The sequence below is a fragment of the Nannospalax galili genome, unplaced genomic scaffold (assembly GCF_000622305.1).
Source record: "Nannospalax galili isolate Female #2095 unplaced genomic scaffold, S.galili_v1.0 scaffold390, whole genome shotgun sequence".
NCBI classification, from domain to species: domain Eukaryota; kingdom Metazoa; phylum Chordata; class Mammalia; order Rodentia; family Spalacidae; genus Nannospalax; species Nannospalax galili.
The window spans coordinates 5113457-5135972 of NW_008330777.1; the positions used below are offsets into that span (position 1 = coordinate 5113457).

At 35.5% G+C, this 22516-nt stretch overlaps 1 protein-coding gene across 2 annotated transcripts in view; it reads left to right on the forward strand.

The window, feature by feature from the left end:
- Acss3 (acyl-CoA synthetase short chain family member 3) overlaps positions 1 to 22516 on the forward strand; it is a 169600-nt gene that overhangs the window by 56382 nt on the left and 90702 nt on the right. For both annotated transcript variants that reach the window (XM_008852196.3, XM_029555689.1), the window contains exons 4-7: positions 2631 to 2765; positions 5415 to 5555; positions 17641 to 17721; positions 17798 to 17893. In XM_008852196.3, coding sequence (XP_008850418.1) covers positions 2631 to 2765; positions 5415 to 5555; positions 17641 to 17721; positions 17798 to 17893 — 453 coding nt within the window. The remainder of the gene's footprint in view (positions 1 to 2630; positions 2766 to 5414; positions 5556 to 17640; positions 17722 to 17797; positions 17894 to 22516) is intronic.

Sequence of the window (22516 nt, forward strand, 5' to 3'; positions counted from 1 at the left end):
GACTATGGAAAAACAAGAACATCTGAAACCCAAACTCAGCAGATGAGAGAAATAAAATCCAGAGCAGAAATTAATGAAATGGAAAAAAGGAAAACATTACAAAGAGAGGAGAGATAAGTAACGCTTATTAACTCTTGTAAAAATAAAACCATAGGGAAATGTACTACTGCAAAAGTGTACTGAAAATTACCCGTACAATATTTCTGCATGAGTCCTTGGGTATAGCTGAAAGCTAAATAAAGATGAGAGAAATAAAATCCAGAGCAGAAATTAATGAAATGGAAAAAAGGAAAACATTACAAAGAGAGGAGAGATAAGTAACGCTTATTAACTCTTGTAAAAATAAAACCATAGGGAAATGTACTACTGCAAAAGTGTACTGAAAATTACCCGTACAATATTTCTGCATGAGTCCTTGGGTATAGCTGAAAGCTAAATAACAAGAAACAGTGCTAAATAGAAGAAACCTCCTGAGACTCCCAAAATTATACAGGCTATTGCCAGAGCCCTTGATTTTCTACCATAACTTGAAAGTAACACCCTATTGCTGAAGACAGAACATACTTCTGACACAGGACTTGGAGCAATAGAGACTTGGAAGCCACCTTCCTGAAGGCTAGCTATATTAGTTGCTTTTCTGTTGCTGTGATAGCAACACTGACCAAAGCAACTTATAGAAAGAAGACTTTATTTGAGCTTACGGTTCCAAGGGGCAAGAGTTCCGTGGCTGGGAGGCATGACCATAGAGTTGGCTGGTGGAGGAGCAGAAGCTAGGCTCTACATCTTCAAGTGGGCACAAGAAGAGCAAGGGAGTGCATGGAATCCTGGCAAAGCTTAGGAACTCTCTAAGCCTGCCCCCAGTGATATGCTTCCTCCAGCATGGCCACATGGCCTAACAACTGCCAAAACAGTGCCACCAACTGGGGACAAAATGTTCAAATGCTTGGAACCTATGGGAGACATTTTCATCCAAACAACAACACTAGTTCTCATAGTTTTGGAAGGTACTATGCAAATTGCTAAGGGAGAACATCAATCAATGGTCTAACCCTAGCTTTAAAGCCTAATCACCACAGCTATGACTGGCACAGAAAACTATATTGGTGCAGTAGTGGCATTTTATTTTGGGGGTAATTAATAGCTATGTGATTGGACTTAAAGCCCACGCAATTAGAAGGAACCCATATATGGTACTGTAAACATAGGCAAATACATGTGGCTGGAGAGGTCATAGACCTTAGAGAAAATCCTCAGGCTGTCACATCCCTAGACAAATATTTCTTACTATGTGCAAAGTATGGATCCTTATATTTACAGACAAATATGCCAGTCACCGTTTATTAAAGAAATCTCTTTTGCAACAGACAGAGATATTACAGAGTTCCATAACTGATCACACACAGAGTATAAGGTCTCTGATATGTCCAACCCTAAGTGACACATCTACAATAGAACTTCTACACCTAAGGTTCATGGAATATAGTAGAACAAGGGGTAAAGAGAATATTAATACTTCTCTCAATTCTCCTCAATGAAGCTCCCTCATGCAAAAGGCACAAATAGTCAAAAGTAGAAAATAAGTCTTCAGAGTGTGGATCTCTGGACGGGATTTCTATATGAAACTTCACCCACCCAGGACTCAGTGGCCACCTAGGAAGAGGGAGAGAAAAATTGTAAGAGCCAGGTGAGGCGGTGAATGACCATATGGAAACAGAGTCTTATAGGCTCCTGGGACCTTGCTATTTGAACTACAGCAATGGGTCAGCATGCACAAACTGTCAAAAACCCAGCATCAAACTGGGGAAGTGGACAGCAGGCCCCAACTTTAGCTGAGGAACTATTGGAAACTGATTAATGCTGGGAAAGGGAGAGTTGATCTACTAAGGGAAAGACTCTAGATAGGATGACTAGACCTCAGTGAATGAACTTGCACTGAGGGACATCGGAGTACACTGAATTGATTCGATAGGCCTTAACATACATGATAGAATACACCAAAACTGATGGAGTAGGGCTGCTGGGGAGATGCTGATAGAGGCCAGGGTGTAAATATGATTAAGATACATTGTATGAAAAGGACAAAAATTAATAAAAATGGAAAAAAGAAAATATGAAAATATAAATATTATATCATATATTAAGGATGAGAAAAATAAAAATTATTTGCATTTTGGGTGGTCTTCTTTCTTGGTATCTAGGAATTTAGAGGCAGTACTTCCCTAGAAAACCTAAAATCAGCTTACTCATTGCAACCTGATTGGTATGTACCATGTTACTGAGGTTTGCATTTCACTTGATCATGGAAAATTTACTTGATTTAATGAATCCTTGGGAAAATATTTCACATAACTCATATTTATAAACCCAAAACATCATTGAGTGCATAATTTTGAACAGGTAAGAATTACATGTAAGTGGTTAAGACTATAATATTCTTACAAAAAGGCTTACCTTATTTTCTGGATATTTATTCAATAGAAAACAGAACAGAAATCACTCCAATATTTCTTTTGAAATGTTAAACTTACAATCTATACTGAAATATTGTGACTACTATAATGAAGATTGCTAAAGATTTTTCTTTCTTTCTGTCCTTTCTTCTTCTTCTTCTTCTTTTTTTTAAATTTCAGCCCAAGGTTGTTGTTACAGCATCATTTGGCATTGAACCTGGAAGGAAGGTAGAATACATACCCCTGCTGGAAGAAGCACTAAGACTAGGACAACACAGGCCAGACAAAGTTCTCATTTACAGTCGTCCTAACATGGTAATTTGAAAATTTAACATTGTTTATGGTATTGTGCCAAGAATAATTCTAGTTTTGTTCTTTCAAAAGTGACAGTTGATTCATAAACTATTACATATCCTGAATATCACTGGCATTTATAGGCAGGAAAAGTGAATAGTATCCATGATGAACTAGGTTAAAATAACAAATATCATGATACACAAATGATGGTGGTATTAATCAACTGAGTTTATGTGTTGTGCTATCAGGCTGCCATTTTTACTTTAAATTTAATAAGAATACAGGTGAATGTTAACTGTCTATCATTTGGTTTGAAAGATACTTTGTATATTTTTTCAAGATCCTAGAAGATTAGAAAACAAAAAATAAACATTTCCAGGGACTGGCAAATTTTTGTGCTACCAGTATGAGAAGCAGGAGCAAAAGGATCAAAACTTCAAAGCTAGGGCTGGAGAGGTGGCTCGCTGGTTAAGAGCACTGGCAGTTATTACTGAGAACCTGATTGGGTCACAGTGTCTACTTGGTGGCTAATAACTGTTCATAACTCCAGTTCCAGAGACTCTGAAACCTTTTTCTGGCCTCTGTGGGAACTGTATGAAACAAGTGTACTTACATCCATGCAGACAGAATAGTCATATGCACATGAAATAAAAATTAATACATCAAACATTTATTAAGGCTGTAATTAAACCCAATGGATTGACTTTGCTTTGAATTTAGAGAGGAACAAATGATGTGACTGGACAATGCATGTCATTAACTAGGATTGCATTTGTGCCAGAGGAGGTAAAAGCTTGGCTACTATTCTCAAGGCTCAGGCAAGCAATGACCGAGGACTATTGTTTCAGTCACCCCACTGCTTTCCCAGCATTTTCTGTTAATAATACTGTGATCTAGGAAAGACATGCCTACAGAAGTAAACACATACGTGTCTGTGTGTATCATATATAATTAGTGATAAATGTTGATTTTTCTCTCTTTATGAGTTCTCCTTTACTCAAATCTATATTTCTTAGCCTAAATAACAGCCATTCATTCTAGTGCCCATCTCATTAAAGGCCTGTAAAAATCACAAATGTTTGCTATTACAATAAAGTTTTGTTTTCTAATGTATGTTGATTTCTATAGCTCTATAATTATGACTTTAAAGCTTTGATAATTTAAAATTAGTTATTTTAATCTCTTGCATAAAATACATGAAAACATTTTCTCACAGTTAATATTTCTATTTATTTAAATGACACCAACTTCAGCCTATCAGAGTTTAACCAGGGAATTCACATGGGCTAGAAATTTAACCTTGATGAAAGGTCTTCAGTTCAGATTACCATTTACAAATGAATATAGTCATGTATGAACCGCATTTTTGATATTCTTTTGAAGCTTTACTTTGTAAAGTACATTTTTAAATTTTATTTTTTATTTTATTCTATTATTTGAGAGAGGGTCTCCTTGTAGCCCCAACTGGTCTGGAACTCACTGTACGGACCAGACTGGCCTGATCTCACAGATATCCTAATACCTCTGTCTCTGAGTGCTGGAATTAAAGTGTGTACCACCACCCCTGACCTTAATGTATATTTTCAAATATATGATATTTTTATAACCTTAATTCATATTAGGGACCAGTGAAAATTGAAGGTTTTTTTGTAAGTCCTCCAGAATTTTTAGGCTTAGTTCAGAATTCACCTTAATAAAGTAAATGAATGTACACATCTCTGGTTGAATTTTTTCTTTTATTTTACTAAATCTTGTGTAAGTACCTTCTGCCTATGTTAACATATTTCTTGAATTTAGGTTAGAGTTTCAAGAAATAGCTCCATATACAATGGGTATGAACTCTACCTAGATATATATACTATCTTATTATCATAGCTTTATCTTAAGCCTGCTCTGTAGCCTTTATTTTTCTGCTCATTTTATGGCTGCTTAATTTATTTAAAGTTTTACATTTTTGTCATGTGACTGTTCTCACAAAATTTATAAAACAAAGCCTTGTTCTTGAGGGAGGATATAAACAAACTTTTCACTACATTAATTAATGACTAAAGAGGAGGAAAACTTGGAAAAGATTTTAGATATGCAACATTTTCTCTTTAATTTTAAAACTGATTTTCTTCTTGAAAAAACAGAGGTGGAATGTTTCCCTGTCCCTGAAGGTGATGTGATGTTCCCTCATTAGGTGGCCGTGGTGTTACTCCCAAATGTCTTCTTAAGTATGTAGATGCATTAGTTGACATTCTGTTTTGAGTACAGAAGTTCTAAAGTTAAAAATTTCCAAAATATAACAATTTTTAAAGTTACTTGTGCACATTCATTTTTGGGAACGTGGACCTCTGAGTTAATTAAGCTCTAATGTAGGTAAAAACATAAATGAATTGCATTAGATTTCCCAAGGGCATCCCTAGATTTCAGGGTTTTTTTTTTTTTTAATGGGCTTTTTTTAGTTAGATATAAACTGACAGCAAACCTCTGGATTTTTATAAACACTTAACTTAAAACTGAGATTTTGATTTTTAAATCCAATGATTTGTGCCATGTAGACTATTTTTTCAATGAGATGCTCAGACATTGTGAACATCTCATTTGTTTTCTGGCTATTTAATTTGGTTTTCCTGTTATTTAATCTTCTGTTTACTGTGCATATTTCTATATTTTTCTGTGTAGGAGAAAATTTCTTTGGTGCCAGGTCGGGATCTTGATTGGGAAGAAGAAATGGCAAAAGCCCAATCACATGACTGTGTTCCAGTGCTTTCAGACCATCCTCTGTATATCCTCTACACATCTGGAACAACTGGGCTTCCTAAGGTATTAACGTGCTTTTGGAAATGTATAGCCGCAGATTTCCTTTGTAGGAAAACTCCCTGATTACTGACTGAGAACAGTGGCACACTGTACCTTGATGTCTAGACACAGACACTGTACATCTTAAAACAATTTTGTGCAAATATTCATAGTTAGTGCAGATGCATTGTCCCTCTTCAAAATTCTAAACTGCAGTAATGAACAGTTGCTTTGATAGGGTAGTAAAGTTAATACATAAAGTTAATTGAATATTGATTAATTTAATAAAATTTTGTAATATGTAAATATATGTTTCATTTGTATGTTTAATTTTATGGTGCTATACTTGAAACCAAATCAAAATACGTATTTGAGTGAGATAATTTTATTGTTTTGGACTGATGTGTATCTTCTATACATTATGAATTAAGTTTTTTTGCATTTTTGTGTGTATTATGTATGCATGTATGTGGACTTGTGTGTGCTATGGCATTTTTTGGGGAGGTTAGAGGACAATATCCGCGATTTGGTTCAGTGGATCAAACTCCGGTCATCGGGTGTAGAGGTAAGTGTCTTTACCTGTTGACCCATATCTCTGGCCGTAAAATGGATTGTTGATTTAAGGTAATTCAGTTCTCATTACAAATATGAGGTTGAGGCTTGTCATAGAGAATTTCAACGGGAAGGAATTTATCCTATTCAACTATTTGATTTATAACATGGAGCTATTTTACCTCTTTCCACATATCATGTGAGGTATTTTTGCACAGTAAAAGTAAAAGCATCAAAATTCATGACTTTGTCAGTATCAACAAATACATTTGTCTGCTATCTCTAAGTGACACTTTGTTCATACAACTTCATATTTTCCTTATTTCACTTTTTCCATTAGAGGACTCAATATTCATTGAATCATAGAATTTTAAAGTGAGAAGAGCCTTTCACAATCTTCCCCATCCTTGAGTGAACATCTTTTTATTATTCTTAGATGTTTGACGAATGGGAGTGTTGGGAACAATCTCAAAGTATATTACAATAATAGCTCTGTTAGCTTAACTTTTAACTTTATTTTTACTTTATGTGTATGAATGTTATGCATGCATGTGTGTAAGTGCACTCATGTTGTGCAGTGCCCATAGAGGACAGAAGAAGGTGTTGGATCTCCTGGAATTAAAGTTACAGACAGTTTGCTGCCATATGGGTGCTGGGATTTGAACCTGGGTCTTCTATAAGAACAGCCAGTACCCTTGACCACTGAGCCATCTCTCCAGCCCCAGCTTCACTTTTCAAAAGGAAATTTAACTTTATAGGTTGACCAGGCTTCAGTAAGTGAACCCACACTGAAGGGCATTTGGGGACACAAATATTACTGGATAGGTCTCTCTCTTTCTCTCTCTCTCTCTCTCTCTCTCTCTCTCTCTCTCTGTTAAAGAGAGAGAGTATATTTGGTGTGGGGATTAAAGGGGGACAGTAAAGAATAAGGAGGGGATTTAAATATGGTCAAAATACATTGTATGAAATTTGAACAAAAATAATGTAAATAAATAATAAAATAATAAATAAAAATAACAAAAATTGGGAAATTTAAGTTATTATTTGTGAAACTTATTTGTTTTATATGGAAAACTTTAGTCTCTCAGATGACCAAGACCATGTTTCATTTTGTTTTGTTCTACCATTATCTTCTGTGTATAGTTGGTACCAAATAGCCTTTTGTTAATTGCATAAGTAGGTATATGTGTATAAAAAAGATATTATTTTTATTGAATTGTATTCTCAGAATATTTTTACAACTCTAGTCACCTGAAAAATAACTATTTATTCAAAATAGTTATATATTGAAAAGTAAGATAATTTTGTTTAAGCAACCCAAGTGATCTACTGGATACTATTTCCACTTTACTTTTAATTACTATACCACACTCAGTTCATCTGGATATTGTCCACAAAATAACCTTGAGCTCATCAAAGCTGTTATTTAATATAAAATTCTTAACATGAAAGGAAAACCCTATCACAGAAAACATAGCAGGATTTTCTCAAACTTAAAGGACCAAAGCAAGCAAATATCCCACTTCAGTTTCTTAAGAGACTGCAGAAATAATATAAAAAAATCTATGTCACCCTGACTTCATATTATTTTGAAATCCCTGGGACCTGTATTGAGACAGGTGTGAGAGGAACAGAAGGGATTCTTTGCAAGCCAAGGCTGACCTGGCCAGTTTAGAAGTGATAAAGTAAAATTAATACTTAAAGCATTAAATTTGGAAAGTGTTGGTTCCTAGATGCCCTAAATTTTCTCTGGCTTATGAAATTCCCTTCTGGATTCCTTTCCTTTCCAAACTGAAAACTCTTTTATAGTCTATCTTTTCATAACCAATGTACTTTCCTGAAGACAGTTTGTTTCAATACAGTAGAGAAGGTTTTAATTCTTTGGAGAATTCTCTATTAACAATTTTTGCTCAGTTGGATGACTAAAGTGTTCATTATGTATTAGAGCAGATAAAACTATGAGTAATAATCCCTCTGTCCTAGGAAAGTGGAAATGTACATGGACATAAGTAACAAGACAGATGGTGATAAATTTGTGGGAAAGATAGGTGATGGTACACATGAAGAGAAGGAGACTGTTTTTTATGTTGATTCATTGAGGAATTTATTTAGGACAGCACAGGAATCAGATTTGGTTCAGAGTTAGCAGTGAGAAAAAAAATCCAAGATTTTGAATCTGAGAATACATACAGAGGAAGATTTCTTGGTTTGAGGGAAAAGGGTGTATGTGAATATGTGGATTATGGTATGTCTTTAAGATGTTAATATTAATTTAGTCAGTAATTAGTAATGAACATGAGCACAAGAGATATGCTGTGAGCTGGATATAGGACTTGTGGATCGCCATTGTGATAAGTTAGCCATTTAAATCATAGGAGTGGGTGAGTTTTGCAAAGCATGACAGGTGGTATGCTTTAGTGATTTATTTTTTCCTGTTTAAATATGAATCAACATCCACTCATCCCAGATAGGATACTATGACAGACCAAAGAAATTATTCTACTCAAGTCCTACTGAGTTTACTGGTGTTGCTTCAAAGGACATAGGTGAGGGGTTAGTTAGAGAAACATGATGGCTTAGAGGTATCTATATCGCCAAAATGTTCACCTCAGCATGAGTGATGAGTCAGGAAAGCTTCATTCTTAAAGTAGCCTGCCCAGCTCACAGACAACTCCACTAGTGACTTTTCTCTTCCTGAGCAATTGATTACTGCTTTTTATTAACTTGAGAAGGGACCTTGCAAATCTTAAAACATTGGGAGCTCCATGAACCTTGGAAGTTTCCGGAGGTTCCTGAGTCTATGAACTTCCTCCTTCCAGGAGAGAATGTTTCAATTTAAAGGAGATAGTTATATAACACTCTACCCTACTGATGCTCTTTCATTCTTTCCACTTCCTCTTCCATAAAGTTCCCTGAGTCTTGGAGGAGGTGATATACATGTCTGGTTATTTTCCTCCATTTATAGTTGACCACTAGATCACAATGCTATTGTAACTGTCACTCACTCTCAGGAGCTTGACTTGAACCAGAAAGCAGTTGGTTGCACCCATATCAGCCATGCCGCTGGGCACCTCTTGACTGGCATAATGGTAGTTTAGTATGCAGAGTCATATCAATCATGGCAATTGGTGACAATTCTCTCTAAGCAGTTTGCATAGCACTATGAAAGCTACCAGACAGGGAGGGAACCTCCAGGTTAAGCTCATAGTGATTTCTGCACGTCCTGCAACCAAAGCACATCATATTGCTAGCAAGTGGAACATACTTGCTAGTTCTGGCATGTAGTCAACATCAGAGATAATAGCCTTTATGATTTGTTGAGCTTCCATGGCCAAAGATTCATAAGACTATATCCACATCTGGTACTGGAATTTTCACTTAAAAAAAAAATTAGGATTTTTGGCATGCATTTTCCCACTCACACAGGATGCCTCCTTTCAAACTCCTTGACTGCTGTTTGAACTGTCCTTCCAGGTGTCTCTCCAACATTCAAGGAATAGCATTATATAATGAAACCATTTTTTTACAGATGTTAAAAAAGATTTCTGAAGGCCCACCACCATCTGTTCTTTGCCACTGTACATTGGTTTTATATGGCTAAGGAGATATTTAAAAATAAATGTTAACAATATACAATACAGCTTGAAAAGATCCTATCACTTGCATCATTGGTCTCATCAACAGTGATTGATCACGGTGGCATGGACAGGAAACAGCACCCCATTCATCCTCCGTTCATCCACAGTTTTTTTCAATGGGTCACCTGAAATTCAAATCCTGAGCTGTTGTGAGCTTCACCCTATTCCAGATTATTTCAGTGGAGCTGACTTGTACCTCCTGGCCTGACTCAGCTAGAAAGGGGAGCTGGACCATGCTCTAACCTAGTGTTCCTGACACTGGAGCTGACTCCCCAGTTCTTATCAGTAAACCATGTACCAGCTTCCCAGCCTTTGCTTTTCCATTAGCCATACTTCTCTGCTGAAAGGGCCCTGGGCAGAGTGAAATTTCTCTAAGGGTACATTTTTGTAGGAGAGAAATGTACATGGAATATGGGGTGGGGATCATGCACCCCTAGGACAAGCTTAATCTTTTATACCTATACTATTTTATCATTTAGTTCTCTATAAACTGTCAGGTATGTGGAGGTTTTGACAGAATCATAAGGGTGGACTTGGGTAGCTTTGCCCCTCTAACAATGCCACCTGTAGCCTCTCTCTTAGGCCAGCTCTATTCTGTAGGCAACTATCCTTTACAGATCTTATCTGTTATCTCTAGATTTCTGGGAATACCATTGCAACTTAGGCTTCACCTTCACAGCTTAACACAGTGGCCTCTCAGGAACTTCTTGCAAGTAATATGACTCTGGCTCACATTGTTAAGCCTCAGTGACTTTCAGAAACACTGGTACATGCCTCTATGATGCTTTGATTTTTTTACATCTTTCATGTTTGCAAAATCAATATATGTATGAAATATTGTCAAGTTCTGCTGCTGGTTTGGAATAAATTTATCCCCCTTGGGCTACAGTTGCACTGGTGTTTCCTATAATATCCTGGATAAACACTTTCGTAGGTAGTCGTTTTGATTGGGGATCCCTTTCAGTGACTCTCTCAGTTTAAGGTTCTCTTTTTTGACTTTGCATTTTCACTAAATGGTCCTACCGTGGTTGGGGCCTTGCCACAGAGGGTCTTTCCTGTTGTTACATTGCAGAACCACCAGGTTTATTTTTTAATTGCCCTAATGTAACAATTATAACTATCTTATCACCTTGGGGAGAACCCTGTGACTCTTACAATTTTCTTTATTTTTATTTTTATTGTTTTTATATTTTTATGTGTATGCATGTATTGCTTACATTAGGTAAGTGCACCCATGTCATGCAATGCCCACAGAGGTCAGAAGAGGCTGTCGGATCTCCTGGAAGTGTAGTTCCAGACAGTTGTTAGCTGCCATGTAGGTGCTGGGATTTGAGCCCAGATCTTCTGCAAGAACATTCAGTGTTCTTATCCACTGAGCCATCTCTGCAGCTCCAAACTCTTACAATTTTCTAAGCTTCTTGTATCTTTTAAGTTCTGTTGAATACCACCCCCAAACAGAAGGAAGGGTTTCAATTAGGAGAAAATAGCTATACAACAAATGGAAAAAAAAGGTTCATCACTCGGTACCCCTCAAACACCTTTCTTCCCAAAGGAGACTTTAGAACTGCAAATGTTTGAAATTACATATTGCCAACAGACCTTTATACCACTTATTTTGATGTCCTTTATACATATTTGTGAATGTCTTAGATGTCTGAAATTCTTTGATTCCACTTTGGAAGTGACATGAAAATCTGAGCATGATAGACCCTGAAAATATTTGTTGAGTGATTTCTTCTGTAGTTGATCTGCTCTTCAGATGCTTTTTCATTCATACAATCCTCATTTTTCATGTTTATATGTATAATCAAAATTAGTTGTCTTTGAAATTTTAATGTGGGATTCCTAGAAATACAGGAAAGATGAACATATGTGCCACAATGAAGCATTTAGATATTAATTTACATGATACAGCTTGTTTTCTTGTTCTTTAATCTTCATGAGGATATGTTTTAAGTTACTTAAATGCTTAAAGATGCTGTTTCTTGGATTAGTGGAATCGCTCAGTGAGTAAAGTGCTTCTCACATAAGCCTGTTGACCTGAATTTGGATCCCCAGAATCCACATGAAAAGCTGATCCAATTGATTCTGTAAATAACCTCAAAGCTGGACCATAAAAAGCTGCACATGAGTTTGTAATCGTAGCATACCCTTACCTGGAGATGGTCGGCAGATACAGGAAAATCGCTGGAAGCTCAGAAACCAGACAACTTTCATATATATTGATCAACAACAATACAGGACTTGTCTCAAACAAGGTTGATGTCAAGGACCAACATCTGAAGTTGTCCTTTGACCTTCACCCACGTACCTTGCCACAGAAATGTTTGTATTTTCACACACACACACACACACACACACGCAAACATCATACATACATACACACATACATACATACATACATACATACATACACACACATACAAACACACCCAGCACATCCAAATGCTGTTTCTCATAGGCGCATAGAAGATATGCCTAAAATAGTCAGTTTTTGGCTGGAATTTGAAGATACCAACAATTCTAGTGCCTTAAAAGAAGGCAGGGAAGGCTGGGTATAGATAAGGCCTTTTGTGCATTTACACCAATTTTGTAACTTTTGTTCGTAATCCATAGAGCACTTACTTATAGTCTCTGCTGTAGGAGGATGAAAGAGTGAGAGCAAGAACAGAGAGAAAGAGAGACAGAGAGAGACACAGAGAGACAGAGAGAGAGACACACAGAGAGAGGAAGACAGAGGGAGAGAAATAAGTGAAAAATTTTCATCTCTGACACAGTTCTTGCTGGTAAAATGCTGGTGTATATGTGTATTGCCTGCATGTGTGTAAGTGGACCCATGTTGTGCAATACCCACATGGAGGACAGTAGAGGCTGCCAGATCCCCTGGAACTGGAATTATAGACAGTTAAACTGCCATGTGGGTGCTGGGATTTGAACCTGGGTCTTCTGTAAGAACAGTCAGTGTTCTTAACTGCTGAGCCATCTCTCCAGCCCCTTTGTTGATTTTGATCTCAATTTGTCAAGGTGAGTAAACTATATACATAGACACATATGCACAAAAATATACATACATATAAAATGTGTCTATACTTATTCACACTAATATTTATACATCCTAAAATACATATTTACATGTGTATATGAAGATAAATATTCATATAATCATATAAATATGCATATTAATATGAACCTTTCATACAGAGTAAATGACAGAGGGGCTCAACTTACGTAGTATGAAATTTTATTATGTATTGAAAACTGTTTTATAGTTAGTGTTTTGAGATTACCTTCCCAAATTTTATACAACAGTTTAAACACACACACACACACACACACACACACACACACACACACGCGCGTTGAGAATACATATCCTACACACCTCATCTCATCTCACCACACATCTCAGTTCCTCTTCTCTTCTTCAACGTTTTTGTGTCATTTTCATCTTTTGTTTTCAGGCAGCAGTAGCAGAAGCTATACACAATACTTCCTAGAGACTCACTTTCTGTCTCCATTTAATGTTGCAATTTATGGTACTTTGTGGCTTTTCTCAGAATCAAAAGCAGCCAAGTAAGCTGGAGTTAAAGAACCCTCTGCAATGGTCTGTATTCTTGGAATAGCAACCGCCCTTTATTTTTACAGACCTTGAATTTCATTTTTTTCAATGTGTATACATTTCTATGTGTTCAAAAAATAAAAAGAGCAGGAAGAGTACTTTTACATGTTCTTCTTAAAAATATTTTATTTATTTTTTAGTTTTTAGTTTCTACATGTATGAGTGTATTGCCTATATCTATGTAAGTGCACCCATGTCATACATTGCCTGCGGACTCAGAAGACGCTGTCAGATTCCCCTGGAACTGGAGTTACAGATGGTTGTCAGCTGCCATGTGGGTGCTGAGAATCAAACCAGGGTCCTTTGGAGGAGCAGCCAGTGCTCTTAACCATTGATCCATATCCCCAGTCCCATACATTTTCTTTTTTAAATAATTTTTTATCATTAGTAGTTTTTATTTTTTGTTGTTATAAATGGCAAACTTTCATACAATACATTAACTTTCCATCACATATGACTCGGGACTGGTTTTCTTTCCAAATAATGTCTAGGTAAGAATATGCATGCAGCATAGGTCTCATTTCCCCTTCTGAAACTGAATTCATTTCATGTCTTGTTCAAGGCACAGAATATTATCACATGAAGGTTCTTTAACTCCTCTACATGCTTCTCTGTATGCTAAGGGTTATGACTGATCCTGCAAAGAGAATCCAAAGACTGCATGCTGGGAGAGCATAGGGCTTTTCTGAGACTATATTAGATCACCTAAGGCTTTTCTCTTTAAGATAGGTAAAATACAAATACAGGTAGAAAGTAATAACAGACACATAAAGACTGAAATACACCAAACTTGCATTTTAGTGTAAGCCTCATTCTCAAATAAGTATTTTTGCCTTGCCACAATATTTAATATATACTTTAAAAGTATTCATTTTAGAGTCAGGCATTGCTCACACACCTGTAGTCCAAGCTGCTTGAAGATAGAGGCAGGGTGACTGCTAGAGTGCAGGTGTTCCAGGACAGTCCAGACAATGTAGCAAGAACCAATCTCTTTTTAAAAGTGTTAATTCTAGTTTCTGATTAATATGGCTTACTTAACAGAGATTGATTCCTTTATGTGAACATGACTTTTGTGTTCTAAGGCTAAACAGGGCTTCTTCTTTGCACTACAATTATCGCCACCTGGAAACATGACATTGAAATAAACAAAAATGCTTTTGTCTCCTTGCATTATTCACAAATTTATGTTCATAATAGCCGATTTTTTCTTTTTTTAATTTAATTTTTGTGAATTTCATGCAATGTATTGTATTGGTTTTAGATCCTCTACTCTGTCTTCACCTCCTTGTACCACTTCCCAATTTCATATATATAATCTTTATAGATCTAAAGATTGATAGAGGAAAGTTGATTTTCCCAATATCCTTCAGTGTGCATCCATTTACTGGAGCCTGGTTAACCTACCTAGAGTCAAATCCTTAAAAGAGACTGACTCTTCCCTTCCCAGTATCCATTTTTTCTCTTTTATATTTAATTTTAATTTTATTTTTATGTATACGAACATATTTATTGCCTGCATGTATGTAAGTGTGCCCATGCCATGCAGTGCCTCCCAAGGCCAGAAGAGGGAGTGTGACCCCCCTGGAACTGGAGTTACAGATGATTAGCAGCCACCATGTGGGTGGTAGGATTTGAACCTGGGCCTTCAGCAAGGACAATCAGTGTTCCTTACCACTAAGCGATCTTTCTAGCTCCTTCTTTTACTTTTAAATTCCTCATAAAATATCTACAAGGAGAATATGGAGATGCATAGCTCTTTATTTCTACACCATAAAAAATGCTCAGACATTTTAAAGTCTATTATCAGAATATTTTGGGAAGCTTAGTAAACTGTTGCTTGAGTAAATTTTTAGAGTTTTCAGTGTTTGAAAAGGAGAGCACCCAAGAACAATGGAGACCAATTACAGTTTGCTATCTCATTCTGCTCCATTTTTATCATTTTTAATAAGAATCTTTGATGATAACTTCTAATTATTGGATACTTTTTCCTGTTTGGGTGATATCACAATATCCAGATCTGAGGAAAATAGCATTTTCTTAAAATAATACATTTTAGGGACTCGAAAGATGGCTTTATGGATAAGAGTACTCTGGTCTAGCAAAGGATCAGTCTAGGTTCTCAGTGCAGATATGACAGCTAACAACCATCTACAATTCCATTTTCAGGGTATCGGATGCTATCTTCTGGTCTTGAGGATCACCAGATATACATGTGATGCACAAACATACAAGCAAGCAAAACATTCATACACATGAAAAATAAGTTACATTTTAGGCTAGAAGTGTAGCATGTGCATGCACATGGTGCTGAGTTCATTCCCCATCATGAAAATAAATAGGTAAATAAATATTAGCCTTTAAAATGTCATGCTCTTCCAAGAAAAATCTGGTTAATTAAGGTTCACTTTTTGTTTTTGTTTTTTTTGGTCAGATGAGTCAAGGATTAACTAATTTACATAGTAAAATTGGTAAGATTCATATGAAAAAAATAGCATTGAGGGAGAAATAGAAATCTGTTAACTCATCCTTTAAATTTGTCTTCTGGGTTTTATACTTGCATTAATATTTAGTTGTGTCTCCCAAAGTTTCTTTGTAATTTAAAGTAAATGTATTTTATCACCTAAAATTTACTCTACTGTAATAATATTTAAATTCTTTATGAAAATGAATCTAAATGCATTTACAAGTAGGATAAAAGGAAAATCCTAAAACATCATAGTTGAAATCATTACTGACTTTAAATATTGGTGTCTCCTATAACACATGGAGAACATATAGACTCCAAAAGAAAATTGTTTTTCTTCTTCAAGATGATTGAGAGGTATTAGTAAAAATGAAAAAAAAATTATTACTAAATACATGAAGTTACTGAGCTGTAGGAAATCACATTTAACTTGAACAACTTTGCAAAGTGCATGGAAGATAGACTAGAATTTGCACGGAAAACAGTTACTCTGTTTTCATGGGTAAGTGCATGTAGAAGGTTTGCTGGAAAAGGACTTAGGATTTCTAATATTTCCTAGGTGATTGAGAGGCAGCTGCATGCTCACTGTGTCACACGGCATAGAAAATAGCTCTCAAATGCTAACAAAGCTACATCTGATATTTGCCAAGAGACCAGGTGTTGTTGGTGGATACAATATGTTCCACAGCTTGATACCTATGTTTTATTAGGGGTACCTGAGGAGAGCAGCAATTTTAGGAACGAATGTGAAGTCAGGCACTTTTCAGTCTCCTGAATCACGTATATGTGTTAAATCTACAGAGCTATACTAAAATGTACAACTAATAGAACATTTATTAATAAGGGCATGTTTATCCTTCCATATAAAATAATGTTTTGCATAGAGTAGTTCTAATCAGTATACACTCAAAGATGCTTTGAAAGATTGAGAATTTCATGTAGCTGGTGTTCTTTAACAGGCATTTGCCAACTCATCTGATAGTCACATGGTTACATCTATTAGTGTTAATTATCATTCATATTTGTAATGGTGCAGTAAACAGACTTAATTCTTATATTTTCTATTAGTTCATATTTATGAAAATACCTGTGCCCAGTGTTCCAATATGAATCTTCTATTGAGTTTGAATTTGTCCAGTGTTCAGAAAAGCTACTGGAAACTGATTTGTGAAAACTATACAGTAATGATGTAGTCATCCTTAGATTTTCTCCAAATGCAATCTAAACCACATCTGTTAGCCCTGAGGCTACTTCATCAGGATTCATTCCTCAGTGTTCTGGAGATTGTCATTAAAGGATTGTGCAACTCTAATACCGTGCTTGTATGATTTCACATTTAGCATTGTAATCAGGCTATAATTATAATGTGACTTTATTTCCTCTAAGCATCCAATTACTATTTAATCATCATAAGGAAAAGATTTTCTTATGTTAATCTGCATCTTAGGCACCTAACTTCAGTTAATTTCTTGTGCATTTAATTTTGATACTAATATTTTTGTTCTATTAATGTATTTGACAATGTAATATTGATCATGCATATCACAATTGAAAAATTTGTAATGTATATGATTTCATGAGATTACATGTTTTCTTAGAAGGTCAAGGATGCCAAGTAAGAATAGTTTTTGTAATGGAAATGATAAAGACAAGCTTCCTGGGTTTCTTATTAAGAAAGTCAAAGAAATAATAATTCAAGTGCAACTATGAGTCAAAGTCTTTTGATGCTTGCAGAATGTGGATTAACTTAAATCTGGAAATTTTAAACTAGTATGAAGACAGTGAATCTTTTAAGATATTTCATTGGGTTTAATTTCCTTTTTCTCCCTCCTTTAGGGTGTAGTTAGGCCAACTGGGGGATATGCTGTAATGCTGAACTGGACAATGTCTTCTATATATGGACTCAAACCTGGAGAGGTAATCATGATTTAAGCTTACACTACCTGGAAATTTTCTGATTAGGACATGCATTTTATTATCTTTTTTTCTTTAGGTATGGTGGGCAGCTTCTGACTTAGGCTGGGTTGTTGGACATTCCTACATCTGTTATGGACCTCTTCTACATGGGAACACAACAGTTCTTTATGAGGTAACAAAAGAGAAGCAATTTTACTAAACATTCTTATTAAAGTAGTCATGGAAAGGAATAGTAAAACTTTGTTGGTGAATGGAGATACTTTTATATCTTCTTCCATTTTCTGTGGGCATTGTACGACATGGGTGCACTTACCTACATGCAGGCAATACACGCATACACATAAAATAAAAATAATAAAATTTTTAAAAATTAAAAAAATATCACTTCAAAAGAAAAATGGATATGAAGGAATTAATACCCAACTATTTCAATTGTGCTGAAGAACAAAGCCAATAAAAATAAATTCTGGAGAACATATATTAACAAGCTTCAGCTTGTTAACAAGTATCAGCCCAACAGACTTCTAAGTGATATTATCAAACTGATGCTAATTCTTGAAAAGAGTTACCTTAAAATAATCAATGTAAATTCACCTTTCTGTGTTTTGACAGAATCAGTAGATTTCCAAAAATATTTTGACTAATTTTGGCAAAATATTTTCCATGGCTTCTAATAACAGCCAAGCATATAAAAGAGGGAAAGAACTGTAGACTGACTAGATTCAAAGTTGAATATCTAAGTGCTTGAAAATTCTGATTAACGCTACCTTGAAATAAGGTTTTTATGTGTGTATTAGAAAATTCTCCACATGTGCCCATTCTTTTTAATTTTATCAGTGACTTATTGAAAATGTAGACAACATACTCATCAGATTTATAAGTCAAAATCATGGGCCATCAAGATGGCTCTGCAGGTAAGGGTGCTTGTCAACAAGCCTGATGACCTAAGTTTGATTTCTGGAACCACATGGTGGAAGGAGAGAACTTACTCCCAGAAGTTATTCTCCTATCTTGACATGCACACTGTGACACATACATGCACACATGCACATACACAATATTAATAATAAATAAATGTTAATTAAAATTTTTTAAGTCTTGGGGGGATAATAAATGTGACTGCTAAATTATCATTGAATATAATCATGGACTTTCGGACAAATCTAACAAGATGGAAATATATATAAATATTTATATTCTTAAATTTAAATTAAAATGAATGGAAGTAGGCATGCTTGCTGTTCTTGCAGAGGACCAGAGTTCACTTTCCAGAACATGTGTAAGACAGATCACAAAACCCTCTAACTGTAGTTCCTAGGGGATCTAACAACCTCTTTTGGCTTGTACAGGCATTTGTAGCACATGTACACATACTCACACACATATACATACACATAAATAAAAAATGAAAATGAAATCTTTTTTTTTTTTGGTATTTTTGAGACAGGGTCTTCCTGTAGCTCCAGCTGGCCTGGAACTCGCTGTGTAGACCAGGCTAGGCTCAAACTCAGAGATTCATGTGCCTTTGCATCCTGAGTGTTGGAACTAAAGGCGTGCGCCACCACAGCTGAAAATAAATATTTTAAAAACATATTGTAAGGTCTGGAGAGATGGTTCAGCAGTTAAGAACACTGGTTGTTCTTACAGAAGATCTGGGTTTAAATCCAAGCACCCACATGGCAGTTAACAACTCTGTAACTCCAGTTCCAGGGGATCTGACAGCCTCTTCTGTCCTCCACAGGCATTGCATGACACGGGTACACTTACCTACATGCAGCCAATGTACGCATACACATAAAATAAAAGTAACAAATAACAATTAAAAAAAATTGCAGATAGGAAATAAGAGACTCTTAAATTGTCTATAGTTTATACCTTAAATTTCTTCATAATATTATCACTAAAAGGAACTATTAATAAGATTGCTTTAAAAGTAACCACCATGTTCAGTGGTTTAATCTTACTTTACTTATCCACACTTGAAAATTAGTTTTCAGTTAATAGAGAGGAGAAATATAAATAATAAATGAATGTGCCCATGGTGAAAATAATATATAAGAAAGAAATAAAATTTTGGGAGTAGTTTAAACAGGAATATGCTTAATGTGAATATTCTATAAGTATCTTTTGATGTTCAAAGAGCTACTGTATATTTATGCAGTATGTTATTTAGCACTCATCGTATGCAGTTATAAAGGGTTATATTTTGGGACTAATCAGAAATAAATTTAAATATTTGGCATTGTTAGAAGGGTGGGCAGCTTCTCAAACACAGACTAGACTCTCTTTCACATCCAGTTTTCTGACTATCAGACAAGAAAACATCAGATCAAGGAACAAAGGGTGTACAGAAAAGTATTAGGTGATGTTTATTTTTTCCATAAAAATAAGATTTGGATACTCAATGAATGTGTAAAACATGTGAGACCAAATTCTATATTCATGAAATTATCCTACATTTTTCATGACTTGAAGACTTCATGATTTTTAGTTGGCTGATTTTCTGTCTGTGAAAATATTGTGACTGACATCAAAATATGTGAAGCCATCTCACACTACTCACTTATCTTGTACTATGTGTTTGTATACTGGAGACATGATAGGCATTTGGGTGCTTATAATAATTATGCAGGAAACAATCAAAGCACTTTTGTTCCATACTAGTCCTTGTAACAGGTAAAATTTTTTTTTATTAAGATAGACATTCCTCTTGGAACAAAAAATAAAATAAAATAAAATAAATCCTAACACTAAATGATTACATTGAAACATGACATTGTTTATACAAACAGGGCAAAGCAAAACTCAATATTGTAAGTACACATGGTTATCAAGTTGAACTTAGCATTAAGATACTTAGAATGATAAACGTGGCTATTTGTCATTATCTTTGAATTATGCCTTCAAGACCAGCACAGGGGATTTATAAATATTTACTGTGTGTACAACAAGCTATATTTGAACCCATTTCTCTGAATTCTGCTTTCTTTCCTATGCTTGTTATATTTTTAATTCTCTGGTCTCAGAACAAAGCCCTTTTCAACCTTTGCCCACTTCTAGTTATTGCATCTTTATTTTCTTCTACGGTACCTAGACTCCTTGAAAAATGGCCTATCCAGAGCATCAGTGCTTCATACTTATCCACTCAGTCTTTATTTTGCTATAATCTGGTTTCAGTCCACACTTCGGGAAGTTGCAGTAGCAGAGGTCAGCTGTGACTTCCTAAGTGGCAAAATAAAAGACCTTTGTCAATCTGATTACATTTCTTAGCAGCTTTCAGGCATTATGACTAATCTCTTTTTGGAATATTTTCTTCTCTCTTGTTTCCATGCCCTTTTGCTATTTGTGCCATTTATATTGCCTGGTGTAACTAATCCTTTGTCTTTCTTACCCTCATATTTTTTATTATTCTTGAGGTCTTTGCTTATATGATATCATCTCTTGAAATTTTTTCTTTCTTTGTCTGTATTAAGTGCCGTTTATGTGGTCCCATTGTCTTTTGTGCATATGTCTATTGTAGAACTGACCATACTGTACTGAAATGATCTGTTTTCATCACCAAGAGTGTAAGTATATCCAAAGTAGGTCTCTACCAGAGTGCACTGTGTACATCAAGCACTTAATTTATATTTCTGGAGTTAAATGGAACACTCTGCATTTTCTTCCTTTCTCACAATTGTTCTCACATTCCATTCTTAATTTCTCGTTCTTTGGAACTAAATATAGGGGAAATTAGGGTCACATTATGAGCCTCATGCTTTCATTCTGATTATATTTCCTGGATAATTTTCTTCTAGATAGATTTAAGTATTACCATTTTAAATTGGATTTGCAAATCATTTTTCCTCTATTTGCTTGACCTTTGCATTTTCAATTTGCTGTTAGAAATCTCAAAATGATTCGTGGTGCCCTATGTTTGAATTCCATTTGCCAAACTCTCCCAAGTCCATGCTTCCTACCAAAACATGTTCCCATCCATGTGTCCTATGGTTCTCATCAAACATGCACTGTCCTTACATGTCAAACTTTACTGGCCATTAAAATTATTTGAATCTACTGATTTTATTTATCAAAAGTGTTCTTTCTTGTCAAGCATTCAAAATGTCTTCTCTGCTATTGTGAACAAGTATGTCACATTGGCATTTTCATACTGTGATATTCATACTGTGTTTGGATTTCTAATCTGATTTTTATCTAGGAATCCAGTTGTATATTTCAGATTATCACTACACTAGGGATCTTTCTGGGAAATGATTCTACCTCTCATGTTGCTCTCTTGCAGACTATCTCCACCCTGATATCTGGCTTCTTCTCTCATCTCTGTATCAATAATTGAGGGACCAACAGAAATAAAGCCAGCATAATACACAAAATCATAATCAATAATAAGGTGTAATCAACATTAACTTAATGCCCAACAGCATATTTTATACATTTAAAAATATTTTATTTAATATTTTTATTTTATGTGTATAAGTGCATCGCCTGCATGTATGTGAGTGCACCTGTGTCATGCAATGCAATGGAGGTCAGAAGAGGGCTTTGGATTCCCCTGAAACCGGAGTGAAGGATTGTTTGTAGCCTCCATGTAGGTGCTGGGAATCGAACCCAGGTCCTCTGCAAGAGCAGTCAGTGCTCGCAACTGCTGAACCATCTCTTCAGCCCCATATTTTGTGCATTTTTAAAAATAGTCATAGAATATACACCAAAATAAAGTCTTGTGGCACACACACACATGCATATGTGTATATCTCACACACACACACACACACACACACACACACACACACACACA